Genomic DNA, 13,693 nt, shown 5'->3' with positions numbered 1-13,693 from the left:
CTCAGGCTTTGCACCTCAGCACCCAGACACTGCTCCACTGTCAGTGTGCAGCAGTTGGAAATAAAAAAGCCTGACAGCCAGAGACACTGCTCACTGGAAATAAAACTGTTCTGCTCATTAAGCAGGCAAGGGTTCCTGTGAAATAGCACAGCAACAGCCTTCTGCAGGCCAGAATGTTAGATCACAGCACACAGCAGCTCTACACTAAGACTGAAAAAGACCTCAGAGCAGAAGGAGGTATTTTAAAAGTTCTGGAATAAAAAAAAAACATCTGTGGAAATCTGAGATACAGATATACTTATGGATGTTGTGACCACCTTACTCCTGCTCTGAAATGCCTCTTTTCATTCAAATATACATGTAAAGAGCCAGACAGGTCAGGAACAGGGAGATGCAAGAAAGTGACAGGCACATGGAGGGTACAGGAGGCAAGAACAAGGGCTGGGGCATGAACTGAGCTGGAACTCTTTGTGCTTAATGGTGCTGAACTTGGCAAAGACCTTAGAAAAGAGTTTTAATTGGGACCAGATAGGAGTTCACTGAAAACTGGTTCAGCATAAGGCGTGTGCTGAACAACACAGAGACTTCCACCTGCTCTGTACATCAGGGCCAAGGCACCAGAGGTGACACTCAGGACTCCTCTGTTAGGTCTGGACTGCCAGCTTCCAAAAAGTAAAGACCTGTCTGAATTAATGACTGTCTGAGAACTCTGCCTGTAGTGTGACTACAGCAACAGCATAAGTTGTTTCTACCTTGAGTAGAAACAGAGATACATCCTTCAAAACCAGTCCCAAAACCCCCCATTTGAAGCCTGTGTACAATTCTCAGGACACTGCTCGTCACGTATTTTTGCATCCAGATATTGCAGACAACATTCCACAGCCAGAGATGCAGAGGGGATCAAAAAGCATCCACTACTCATGGCCCAGTGTGATGCTTTGAGACTGATTTTAACAACACATTATTGCCTGCAGTGAAAGTGCAGAAAGCAGCTTCTGCTTCATGCAGGAAAGAATAATCTGCTGATTAACCTTCTCTGGTTTTGTTTGTATTCAAGCAGCAAAGGCTCTAATCTTAATATTACGATATTCCACTGAGTGACCTTGTGTCTGTCTTACTCCCTCATGATGTGTCATCACTTCTCATTCAGCTTTTCCCCTGCTTTATTTTGGAAGTGTGGTCTCCATCCACTCCCCACGCTGACTCCTGAGAGCTGGCAGTGATCACACCAGAGCCCCAGACAGGGCACTGTGTTCCAGCCTGTTCCATTTCACCCCCACGCATGAAAACACCAACCCTCAGCTACAGCTATTGTGAAACTGACAGAATAACAACCCAGATTATCCCAGGAAATATCCCAAGTCCTGTGCTCCATGAGAATTAATACCATATCCTGAGCCACTTTAACAATGTAAAAAAAAAAAGTAGGAAGAAACTTTAATAGCAAGAGAAAAAAAAAGCATAGTATTTAAGAAACTAGGCTGGTAGAAAACAGAATTATTTTCATGCTTATAGCAAGGATGCTTTGCAGTCTGTAAGCAACCCCTGGATTTTCAGAAGACCACTTTTCCTCTCTCTTTTTCTTCCCTACTGTATTTCTTTAAGAAGAGAAGAAATTCAACTACATTTAATCATTTTAAATTGTGGCAGAAATGGACCACATGTGACAGATTAATCCCCTTATTTTCCAATCGTTTCCCTTTGGGCTAAAAGTTCTTATGCTAATTTTCAATGACAATGAATGATCTGCACTGAAATCTTGAACATGGCTCTACAAAAAGCACTGAAGTCAGAAAAATTTAGTCACAGCTCACATAATTTAGAAAGTTAGGTTATTTTAAGAAAGAGGGGCAGGATTATTACCAGTACTTCGAGGCTTTAGAGAGAGTTTTGTGTTTGATTTTAAATACTCACCCTCAGCAGCCAGTGGGTATGACAGTGAGTGACAGTAAACTGATTAGAAATTAAATTCAACCAGCAGCTCAAAAGGAGCTTACAGACTTAGGCTTGGTTTTGTCACTTTCTAAGGGTTTGGGCACTGAAACAAGTTAATGCAAAGGTCACCTGAGGTAGCTGACACACAAGGTAAAAGTGTGCAGGGTAACCTGTTGGCACAGCTGCTTTCCTAACACAGCTGACAGAAACCCTGTCTGCAACACTGACCTTTTTGTGTTGTAGGCTGTGTCTTGGGGGGTTTCCTCAAGCAAGGTGACGTAGCCCAGCGCACACGTGAGGATGAACAAGACTGTTAAGGTATGAGCTCTCCTAAAATGCAGAAAAGAGAAAACTGACATCAGAAAGGAGAAAACCTTACATCTCCACCTGCCAGGGGAGCCTCACTAAGCCCGAGACAGACCCTGGAGGAGTTTTATCTATTGCAGCCCAGAGAAAACAGAATTTAGTTACCAGCTCCAGCATGGGGCAGGAGCTTCCCACAAGGATGGGTCTCCCTATTCCCTTCCCAGAGCTCTGAGTTCTGGGAGACTGGCACAAACATTTGCCAAATGAACAGCAGCGGCTTGAAAAAAAAAAATCACCACCAACTGTGCTAAGATTTCACTCTAAAACCTTCCAGATTTCTCTCCTGATTTGTTGGGGACATACTTGAGGGTGCTGGATTGAAACAGCTCTGCTTCAAACCTGTTAACAAAAACTGCAACAGACTGAACACTCTTAGCACCAAACAGAAGGGAATTCACTCCACACATGGGAATTACACACTACAAGCAAAACTAGTTAAAAAAAGAAAAATAACTAAAAGAAATCCCTGGATGAGAGCAGTTGTATTTATAAGCATCCCAGTGCTGCCTCTAGATGTCTGATGTCCAGAAATTCTGATGCTTTCATTCCATCTCAGACCTGAGGAGCAGAAACCAGATGAGGGTGAGAGGTCTGTCCCACAGAGCTGCATGCATCCATCTCTGCTCCAGGGCTTCTGCTGGGAGGGCTGTGACAGCAAAGCCCCACAGGACAGCCTGGTGGCCAGGGAAGTGTGTGACCTTGCTGGTGTGACACACTGGGACAGGCAGGACATGGCTGGTGCACTTGGGGTCCCAGGTTCTCCCTTCCCCATCCCTGAGAGCCCACATGCTCAGCCTGGTTTTGTTTGGTAAGCTTTTGGGTGTGAAAGAGAAAACAGAGCTGAGTAGATCCCAGAGTGAAGAGCAGAGCTTCCTGATGTGCATACACCCCCCACCCCAACCATCTCATCGTGACAGAAATATTCTTGCACTGCACTCTTCATTTCAAGTTGAAAAACCCTTTGCTAATGGGAAGCCCTTCACTGTTTTCAGCAGAAAGCTCCTGTGCCCTCAGCTCAGCAGTGTGGGCGGTTTGGAGACCAAACCATAAGGACAGGAGTTCTGGATTGGAGCCCTACACACCCCCTGGTAAGACAGATGATGACAACAACACAGGTACACAGCATCAAGCTTAGAGAACAGAAAAACTGAATGAAAATTACTGTCTGACAAGAATTACAGACTGGTGCTTTTTACATCTCCTTCTTCTATCATACTGGAATAGAAGCAAACATTACACTTCCACTGTATTCCCAAAGACCAGAGTTTGTATATTCTCAGCTTATAAGACGAATGATAATCAGGAGATCACCAGGGATTTCCCAGTCCACTGACTTGCCTTGAAACATCACACCCAGTAACCTACCTAACACTGCTCTGAAAGGTAAGAATTATTCTGAACTACGATTTCATCCTAATCCAAACACAGCCACGTCTCCCAGCACCCTCTAATCCCACTGGAAAACACATGCAATACCTCATAAGCAGATGCAATCCTCTTCTGCCACTGCTATAAAGGTGTTGGGCATTTAAGACTACCCTTCCCTGGAGTCCAGAGGACACAGACTCACAGCTCCAGGGGAAACAAAACAAAACAAAAAAAGAGAAGGACCCACGAGTATTTTCAAAATTAGCAAGGAATCAACACATCAAAAACCCCACACAAAGGCTCAGCAGCAGCAAGCTCCCTGCTCAAGAGATGCATCTTCCCTCTGACTTGCCTCCCAGGATGCCAGAGCAGGTGATTCAGGCAGCACGTATTTAACATGCACCTCAGGGCCACGTGATGGGGCCTATTTTGCAACCTACAGTAGTTTAAAAAACTAAATACAGCCCTCTCAAAGAAGGCAGGACAGCAGGGGGCTGGATGAAATGCTCTAATCCACGTCATCCAGACCACAGCCTTGTTTGCTGCATGTAGATATGTACAGAATTAATATAAACCCCACCTGTATTTCCATCACAGGAAAAACCTTGGCTTGCTCTTTCCCTTTTTGAAACTAATATCTAAGAGGCTAGTGAAATAAATCCAGAAATGCTCTTTTCCATCTTACCACATCCCCTACATGAAGGCAGTTCCATTCCCAATGCTCTGAGTGTTGTGCCCAGGCAGTGCTTGGAATGTCCTCATCTAGGGCAACCCAGCTAGAACCTCCTCTACCAGAGCCACCATGGGCTCCTCTCATTCATCCCTGGGGAGTTCACTTCTGGTGCCTCCAACACCAACTGGAAACTCCACCACTTCCCCAAACAAGGCTAAGTACCTCGTCCTGTCCCTTCTGGCTCAGTTTTCATCTTGCAGTGAGTTTTCAAGACAGCCAGGCCATGTGAATAGATTTTCAGTCTAGCATGAAACCCAGAAGGCTGGTGAGACCTCCTGGATTGGTTTGTGTCTTCTGGAAAGAGCAGGCTGGCAGCTTTAAGCAGAAGTGATGAAGGGATGGCAGCTGCCTGAGGTAGCAGAGCATCATGCAGACCTACAGAGACACACACCAGAACTTCCCAGGGCTTGGGAGTGAAAAAAAGAAAAGAGAAATCCTCAGTCCTATGGAACAAAACCAAATGTGAAGTGCTCACCCTAGCCAGGAAAATTAACAGCATCCAGAAGCACTGGGGCAAGTGCAGTCACCCCAGGTGAATGACAGTGCAGGAGGAGGGATTATTTCAGTCCCCACGTAGGGCAAGAGGAAGACAACACAGCTAAGGCCATGCCAGCAAGGTAAGCATCACAGGAATTATGCAAAGGCTTAAGTTCTCCTGGCCTGGAGGCTGGGGAGGCTGGAAAGAGCAGAGCTAAGCAGAGCTGGAGTTATACCCTTGGAATTAGACAGTAGTGGGGGAACACAGCAGGAGCAAGGGGGTACAGCCAATAGCCAGGAGGCTTTATGTCAAAAAACCTCTGAGAGAGCAGTGCTTAAAAGTACATGCACAGTGTGTAAGGACAGGAAGATCAACACAACAAATCCCCAAGTGCTAAAAAGCTGGAACATTAAGGAACTTATTTTTCTGCACTAGCACTTGGCTGTCTCCCCATGCCCTGCCCCTAGCTCTTTCCTTATTGAAACATGGGGACACTTGAGTGAAATCATTCCAGTTTTGGCTTTATAAACCTCCTTGCCCTGCTGCCTTTGTTGAACACCCAGTGAGTGATTCTGGCAGACCAAGAGGCAGCCTCAGCCACTGCACCTCTCCTGCCCTTCAGCCTCCAGAGCTGTGGGGCTCTTCCACTCTGTGGGGTTAAATTTGATTCCAGTTTCTCCTTTTCATGGCCATTTGTCCTCCTGACACATTGAGAAACTGCAGGTTTTCCAAGGAAATGGCTATTAGATCTTTCATTTTCCAAATAAAGTACGTGGCAAAAACACCAAAGGAAATGTTTTTGGGGGAGATACCTCCAGACCTGGAGGGAAAGCAGCAGCACCCTGGCTGGGCGGGCACCACCTCATTCCACCTCCAGCACAAACTAAAATCAGCTTTAATGAGCAGGACCACACCCTCAGCACCCACTGCTCAGCACTGCTCTTCTTCTTTGCATTAGTGATGCAATAACTACATTAAAGACAGTATCAATCATGCAGAACACCATGCAAAGGGTTTATTTATCTCTTTGTCAGTTCTCTAGGTGAAACAAAACTCCAAAGAGCAGCCAGTAGGTAGGGTTTGCCCCCTTGGATTAAGAAGCTGTATTAATAGCTACTGTTAGAGAAAGAATCTGTCAACAAAAGCAACTAGTCCCACCTCAGCTATCATCACCTTTTTCACAAAGGTATTTTTTTTCTTTATTCCAAACTATGGTAAAGTCATAACAGCATTTCTGAAAGAGACTTGAAAGGTGAACAAATGACAAAGCTCTCTACCTTCCACATTCCAGCACATCATCTGACACACGATGGCAATTCTATGAAAACAGGACAAATAGGCAGCAACAGATCTGTTACTTCCCCAGCAGGATAGTGTTGAAGTTAGTGTGAAGAATAAGGTACAGGAAAACACAACAAAAATTAGTGACAATTTAAAACTGACCAATATTTTGACATTCAAAATCTGCAACTAACAGGGAAACAATCCTGTTTGGATAGACTGAGGGGGTTTAAAACCTTCAACAAAGATTCCACCTTGGTCATAATCTTGTGGGTACACCTAAAATAGAGACCTGAAACTCGGGTGTTCATGCTGCAGTCAGGCTTCAGCATTTCAAAACCAAGAGGTTAACCAGCAGTTCGTGACAGATCTCTCATCCACATCCACACCAGAACAAGGCTGCAGGTTTTACTCTGGAGGCTGCGTCTTAGAATGCATTTAAACTCCAGGGATAATAAAAAGTACCTATTCTTAGACCAGCAGCAAGTCTCCAGCACATCTCTGAAGGTACACAGCACTGATTAAGTTTCTGGATGAGCTTGTGAGACTCCAAAATAGTAACGTCCATTTTCCTGGCCATAAGCTGGGGCTTCTCACAAAACGATCACTCTGTGTGAGAGGCCCAGAGGCACAAAACCCCCTGGGAAACCACAACAGGCTGAGCAGCAAAGCTTCAGCAGATCTCTTGTTTTCCTTTAAATAAGAGAGGAAAGACAAAGTTCCCATTCATCAGTACTACAGAGCTCACAAGTTAATCAAAGTTCCCCAACCTACCTGTTCTTAAGTAATCAACATTTTAATGTGTTTAAAGCAATGGAAACCTTTGATTTCCAACAGTTCCATGGAGGGAGTGTGGCTTTGCACTGCAGGTTACACACACTTCACTCAGGCCTCTACAAAGAAATGGCAATAAAGGGAGGAAGGTGCCCTCGTGCCAGATTCAGCTGTGTAAAAGCAGAGAGATAATTTTTCAGGCTGATGATTTGCTTTGTAAACTGCCATAGAATTCAAGTGCTGTGACAGAGCTCAAATATCAGGAGGGAAGAAGCTGCCTGTAGAGAGCTCCCACCAGCCCAGACTGTGCTCTTCAGCACAAACTCTTCCATTACACCATCCCAGAAAAAGTGACTTCCCCAGTTGAAACCTAAACCCCAGGTGGGGCATTAAGCTCTCACAAAGCCTCTGTATTAATAATATTTCTTCTACACTTGTAGCTTACCAGAAAGAATTCTGCAATTCCTTCCTTCCAGGAACAGGTCCCAAGACTCCAGTTCCCAGGAGAAAGCTGTCTGCATCTGCCAGAGTTCAGTGCAGGGTGGGCTGGCAGCTGGGGCTCTGGGGTGCTGAGGGACACAGCCAGGACATGCCTGGGCACCAGGAACACACAGTGGGGTGACACAGCAGCACCCTGATGCAAGCTTTCTCTGCCCAGGTTAAGCAACATGCCTAAACTTGGTCAGTTCTGAGCAGGTGGAGAAGCAGCAGAGTGGATCAGCAAATACAGAACCTGACCAGGGCCTGCTGGGAAGAGCAAGGCTTTAAAGAGATGGAAAAAAAAAATCCAGCAAATGTTCAGCTTCCAGCCAGCTTGAGGAATGTCACCTGGGAAGTGCTGCAGCCAGGCCTCACCAGAGGGGATGGAAAAAGTTCCTGCCAGGGTGCAGATCTCTCCCTAAGCTCCCTCAGATAAACCCCCAGCTCTGCCCCAAGGAACTCCCACACTGCTGCCAGGTGAGAGAACAATGTGCAAGGACTGGCTAAGAAATACTCTGAATACCAGTCCTGTATTTCACAAGCTGGCTGGCTTGAACACACAACCCCTCGTGCCCTGTGCTGCCACCAGGGAAGAGTTCTTACAATACCAACCCAGAAGGAGAGAAACACCCAGGCAGAGGCACCCCCAGCCACCTTCCCTGCAAGTTCTATGCTTTTTACACCAAACAGGCTGAATTCATTCCTACAAAAGCTGCCCACAGAGCTTCCGACTCACCGTTTCACCCTTCCCTTCTTTTCCTTCTTTTTTAATTCTTTGTGTTTCTTTTATACTTCCTGAGCTGCCACACTACGACCACAGCAACTAAAATCCCATCCACACGATGGCAACACAGAATTATTCACTGTGAGCAACAAGAACACATCAATAACCACCAGATTACACCACAGCTAATTAAGTTCAAATTAAAGTAAGCCTTATTAAAAGCAATTAACCTATAAAGTCACAAGGCAACCTGGTGGCAAATATTTATCTAGCACCTCCCAACAGCCTCAAATCAAGACAGATGCCTTCCTAGAAGGCATGCAGCCTTAAGCACAGCCTTTGAAATGTGTACAGAAATCAGGGCTAACACTGATGTTTTAGGAGAAAATCCCACACAATATTAAACTAGATGATCCCAAACTGGTAACCCAAGACTGGGCTAGGCTGATATATACCATCATATCACCTTTGCTGCCTGTTGCTGGCTGCTGGGAGGGGGGAGAGGTTTCATCTTCAAAAAAAGTTATTCCCCAGCTCTACATTTCTCAGTTATTGATTATTTATTCAGTAGAGATAAATCAATTTACCGTTTCACCAAGTTTTTTTGCTCCCCCACAGAAAGACACCCAGGTCCTCTTTTTCCAGCTGCAAGGACCTTTAGGCATCTCTGACTGCTGCTGCTCACAGGTCACTACCCAGTTTCTGTTGGATTCACCTTTTTCTGCACAAAACAAAGTCTCAGCAGCACAAACCCATGAGACGTGTCAGTGCTGGCTCCTCTGCAGACACAAAGCCACAGAGGAGCTGCAGAAGGCTCTATGTGGGGACATTTGAAAAAACAAAACAAAACAAACCCGGTGGTGTTTTCATGCTAGCTCAGTTAAAATATGAGATTTACAGTGCTGCACACTGTACAAAAAATAAGTCAGGATCTCAGCCACAAAGAGGTGCTTTGTCTGTGACCAGAAAGCGCATTCTCCAAGCAGATGAGCAAGAAACAATCAAAGGTCCTGGGAACAACAGTGAGCATCTGCCTGGAGCAGTGGGTGCCAGGCTGGGATTCCCAGCTCCCTGCTGGGACTCAGAGATGTTTTGACTTTAGTTCCACAACAAAAGGTACAGAGACTGACAATCAGTAAAGCTTCTTCCCATTCCCTTTCCTTGACACTTCCCAGTGACACAGAGCTGCCAGCTGACTGAGCAGGTCCCCACAGCATCGTTCAGGTACAGCATTTTCCAGTCTCAAGTAAGGCTGAACAGAACCAGATCCATTATACAGCATGTAACTTCTTTTCAAAGCTTTAACAAGGCTGAAAAAGCAGACAGACATTTCCCAAAGATCACAGAGCAGTAAAATTACCTCTGCAAACTGAACTGCTTCTGGAACGACTCCTGACTGTGTCTACAAGTCCAAAACTCTTGAACTTTCCGACATCAAGCAGGCCGGGTGGGTAACCACATCCACCAGCTTCTGAACCCCAAGGAAAAAAGGGATTTTTCATACTTCACCACATGGGCAAAGGCAGAGGGCACTTACTCTCCTAAATCCCATTTTCTGTAACAGCACGAGAAGAATACCAAGGCTCACAGGAAGAAAATCATTCCTCAGTACAGGCTGCTCTAAGAACTGGGTCACTGCCATCGGATACACTGACACACTCAGCACTGCCATGCACAAGTCAAAAGTAACACCAGGGAAAACCTTCAAACTTCTACAAGCGTTTAAACTCCTGGCTGCCAGCACAAGCAGCACGTGCTATGAGGGGAAAGAAAATAAAATAAAACAGGTAAGTTAAGGAGCAATTCAACTGCCCTCCTGGAAGGGGACAAAGGGGAAGCCCCGAGATAACAGTGGCACATCTGGATTTCCAAAAGAACAACTCAGGTGGACAAAATAACTGCAGGAGTGGCAGAGTGGCCCCGCACCCCCACACCCCAGGGAAAGGGTGCAGCAAGGTGAGATTACACAACAAAACCAGCAGCAAGTGTTTGCCAGGCACCCCCAAGCCCCTGGGAAGAGCCAGACAGTAAGGAAATGACTGTTTTACCCATTTTCCATTTATGAGACAGCAGTACTCGGCAGGACCCAGCTCTCCAGTCGCTCAGCCTACATGTGGCAACGCCGAGGGGCTCCCCAGGAAAGGTCCCCTTGCCCTCCAGCCAGCGATGTCCCTCGGTGACCCTCCTGCCACTCAGGTGTCTGCAGGGACCACCCCACGACCCCGAGGTACCCGAGTGTCCCTTCAACAGTCTGCACGGGCACAAATGTCACCCAGAACCAGCGGCTTCACCAAGACCACCTCCTCCCCAAGGCACTGCTGCCCAGATTGGCAGAGCAGGAGCCAAGTGCCCTCCCCTCTGCTCCTTCATGTCAGGCTCCAGCCAAACCCCAGCGCCCTGGGATCATGTTCCAAAGCAGGGACTCCCACCCACCCCGGCTGCCTTTCCTTAATCAAAAAGCCCGTGTGGTCAGGGCACACGGGAAAGCCACGGGGATGCACACACACAGGTATGCTGAAGGGGATTCCTGGAACAGCTCCGGAAAAGCAGGATTTGGAAGTGCTTTTCTAGGCACACACACATCTCGAGCACTGAATTTAACAAACACTGGGCTGCCCCACTCTCCTCAGGCAGGCAGGCACGGTTTTCTGCACCCATTTTGTCCAGCCTGTCCTTCTGCCAAGAAGGCTTGGACCAGATGATCCCTCGGGATCCATTCCAAGCTGATATTCCAGGATTCTCTGGTTTTCAGGACTCAGCACGCCACCAAACCCTACAAAACGCCCGTCCAGCAGAACCTTCAGCATTACAGCTTCAGCTTTCCAGCAAGACCACAGGGAACACAAAAAGACCTCTTCGAAAGAGAGGGAGTTCATGGAAATGATGCAGATGAAACAGAGGGAATCAAGCCTGGCAGCCTGGCCACAGCCTGGGGGCTCCCCAGGGACACCCCCCGAGTGTTCCCCTGGCCACAGAAGCCCCTGGTCTGGCAGAAAGGAACCTCTGGCTGTGACAGGACTGCGAACGGAGATGCCACTGCCCAAAACCTGCCTTAAATCGCTGCCAAATCGCCAGGAAACAATAATGAACAGCACCACAATACCAGGAAAAAACATCTTTAGACACAGCCCGTGGTTTCGCAGCCTCAGCATCGGGATCTGTGGCAGCCAAGCGAGAAAAAGGGAAAACTCCAGACGCAGCTGGGTGACTTGCCACCTCCTCCACCTGCATCCCCCCAAAACCCGGTCACCCACCTCCTCCCCCAGCCCCGACTGCCCCTAGGAACAGGCGGCAGCGGTCCGCAAAGGACAGGGAGGAATTAAAAGGCTACTCCGGGGCAGAGGGCCCGAGGCCTCCTCCTCCTCCTCCTCCTCAGGAGGGGCTGCGGGGCGATGTGTGCGGGAAGCGGCCCGCGCTCACCAGAAGAAGGTGTTGGTGCCGTCGTCGTAGACCTCGGACTCGGTGCTGCGGCGCAGGGCGGGGTTTTCCCTCACCCTCTCAGGGCCTCCTCCGTTGGGTAGCGGGGGTGGCTGCTGTTCCTCCAGGGCACCTTTGCCCGGGACAGGACCGGGGCCCCGGCGCTCTCCGCGCCTCATGGCCGCTGCGGGGCGGCGGGAACCGAACCGGGGGCGGCTCTGGCGGTGTGAGGAGGGCGGGGCGCGCCCCCGACGCGACCCACGTAGGCGGGAGCGCGCACGGCGCCGCGCAAGCGCTGACAAGGGAAGCGCGGCGGCGGGGGGGGGGGGAGCAGGGAGTCGCCGGTTGCCGTGGCAACCGCGGTTGCCACGGCAACCGGCGACTCCCTGCTCCCCCCCCCCCCCCCGCGCCGCCTGTGTTGGCGCCGTTGGTGAGGGGAGCGCGGAGATGGCGGCCTGGGCGAGGGGCTGAGGGCTCCTCTTCTTTATTTATATTAAATATATTGGTTGTTCTGTGTTTATATAAAGTATATTGGTCAGGGCCGCGGGGGCATGTGCTGAAGGGCCTCGTCGAGGCGGTTTTTTAAGCATTCCCATGTATTATCCAGAGTCCCTCCTCAGCCTTCCTGGAGCTCTTGAGGCACTAAGGGCGCCTCGCAGCCCTGGGGTTCCCTCAACGTCATGGAGAGCTTGAGAGCCCTGATGGACCTGGCTGGAGTGGAGGGGAGGGGATGTGCTTTGTGCCAGGGGTGAGAATGCAGAGAGAGGGGGCTTCACTTTCTGTGGAAATGTGAAAGGTGTAGGGGAAAAAACAAACAAACAAACAAACAAACAAACAAAAAACAACAAAAACAAGCATAAAATAAAAAAACAAAAAAACACACCACCAAAACAAAAAACTAAAAAAAAAAAACACAAACCAAAAAGGATAAAACAAAAAAGAATAAAATAAAAAAGAATAAAATAAAAAAGAATAAAATAAAAAAGAATAAAACCAAAAAGAATAAAACCAAAAAGAATAAAACCAAAAAGAATAAAACCAAAAAGGATAAAACCAAAAAGGATAGAACCAAAAAGAATTAAACCAAAAAGAATAAACCAAAAAGAATAAACCAAAAAAGAATAAACAAAAAAGAATATAACCAAAAAGAATAAAGCCAAAAAGAATAAAGCCAAAAAGAATAAACCAAAAAAGAAAAAAACAAAAAAGAAAAAACCAAAAAAGAATAAAAAAAAAAGAATAAAAGCAAAAAGGATAAAAGCAAAAAAGAATAAAACCAAAGAGAACAAAACCAAAGAGAACAAAACTAAAAAAGAACAAAACCAAAAAGAATAAAACAAAAAAACCCAAAAAAGAATAAAACAAAAAAAAGCCAAAAAAGAATAAACCAAAAAACCCCAAAAAAGAATAAAACAAAAAAGCCCAAACAAACAAACAAAACAAACCAAAAAACCCCAAAGCAAAACCTAAAAAAAAACCAACCCCACAACAGAAGACTTCCAGGAGCCGCTCGGTGTGTGGCAGGACAGCGGGATGTCAGAACCTGCAGGCTGTGTCACTGCTGTCCCCGTGTCTGATGGTACAAGTCTGCATCTCTCGGCAAAAGCACCCAAAGAAAGGCAATGGAAGAGAAGGGCTCGGTTCAGTTTTACACTTGAATTACTCAGGGAGAAGGGCTCTGAGCCAGCCTGCCCTGTGACCCCCTCAGTCCTGGGGATGCTCCTGGAGGGAAAGCCGGAGGAGGAAACCGAGGAAGAAATGAGAGATTTCGGTGGCTGCAAATCAAGGACTTGTCCACCCGATGGCAGCAGGCAGCCGGGATGGGGACACAGACTGAAAACACCAGTTCTGAACAATTCCAGCCACCTGTGGGTGGCAGGAGCTTTGCTGTGCTGCGGCTTCTCTGCCTCTCGGTACAAAGTGGGCACCTCGGAGTCAGAAGGATTTAACAAAAGGTGCCCTGAGCAGGCGGAATGCTGCCCGTGGAGAATAACCAGCCCAAACCCAACACGGTTCTGCAGACACACCTCAGGTTCAGCACCATCCCCGGCCAACCTGAGCATTCTCCTGGCCATCCCACCCTGGGCTTTGAGACCTGGAGGCACCGAGCTCCTTCCAGGAGGTGCCACCTCCCACT

The 13,693-nt window shown here is 47.6% G+C and overlaps 1 protein-coding gene across 3 annotated transcripts in view; it reads right to left on the bottom strand.

Annotated features, from left to right (window-relative positions):
* PTDSS2 (phosphatidylserine synthase 2) overlaps nt 1–11,810 on the bottom strand; it is a 36,586-nt gene extending 24,776 nt beyond the window's left edge. Inside the window, exons 1-2 of one of the 3 annotated variants that reach the window (XM_008506003.2) lie at nt 11,560–11,810; nt 2,164–2,265 (exon numbers count right to left, since the gene is read on the bottom strand). In XM_008506003.2, coding sequence (XP_008504225.1) covers nt 2,164–2,265; nt 11,560–11,735 — 278 coding nt within the window. In that variant the 5' untranslated portion in view covers nt 11,736–11,810. Of the gene's footprint in view, nt 1–2,163; nt 2,266–10,187; nt 10,487–11,559 lie in introns of those variants that run through there. The other 2 variants (XM_030451071.1, XM_030451072.1) reach the window with 2 other exon arrangements.
* Between the last annotated feature and the right edge of the window lie 1,883 nt (nt 11,811–13,693).

Source organism: Calypte anna, chromosome 5, assembly GCF_003957555.1.
Source record: "Calypte anna isolate BGI_N300 chromosome 5, bCalAnn1_v1.p, whole genome shotgun sequence".
In the NCBI taxonomy this organism is placed as follows: Eukaryota; Metazoa; Chordata; class Aves; order Apodiformes; family Trochilidae; genus Calypte; species Calypte anna.
This window is presented reverse-complemented; position numbering and strand designations above follow the sequence as displayed.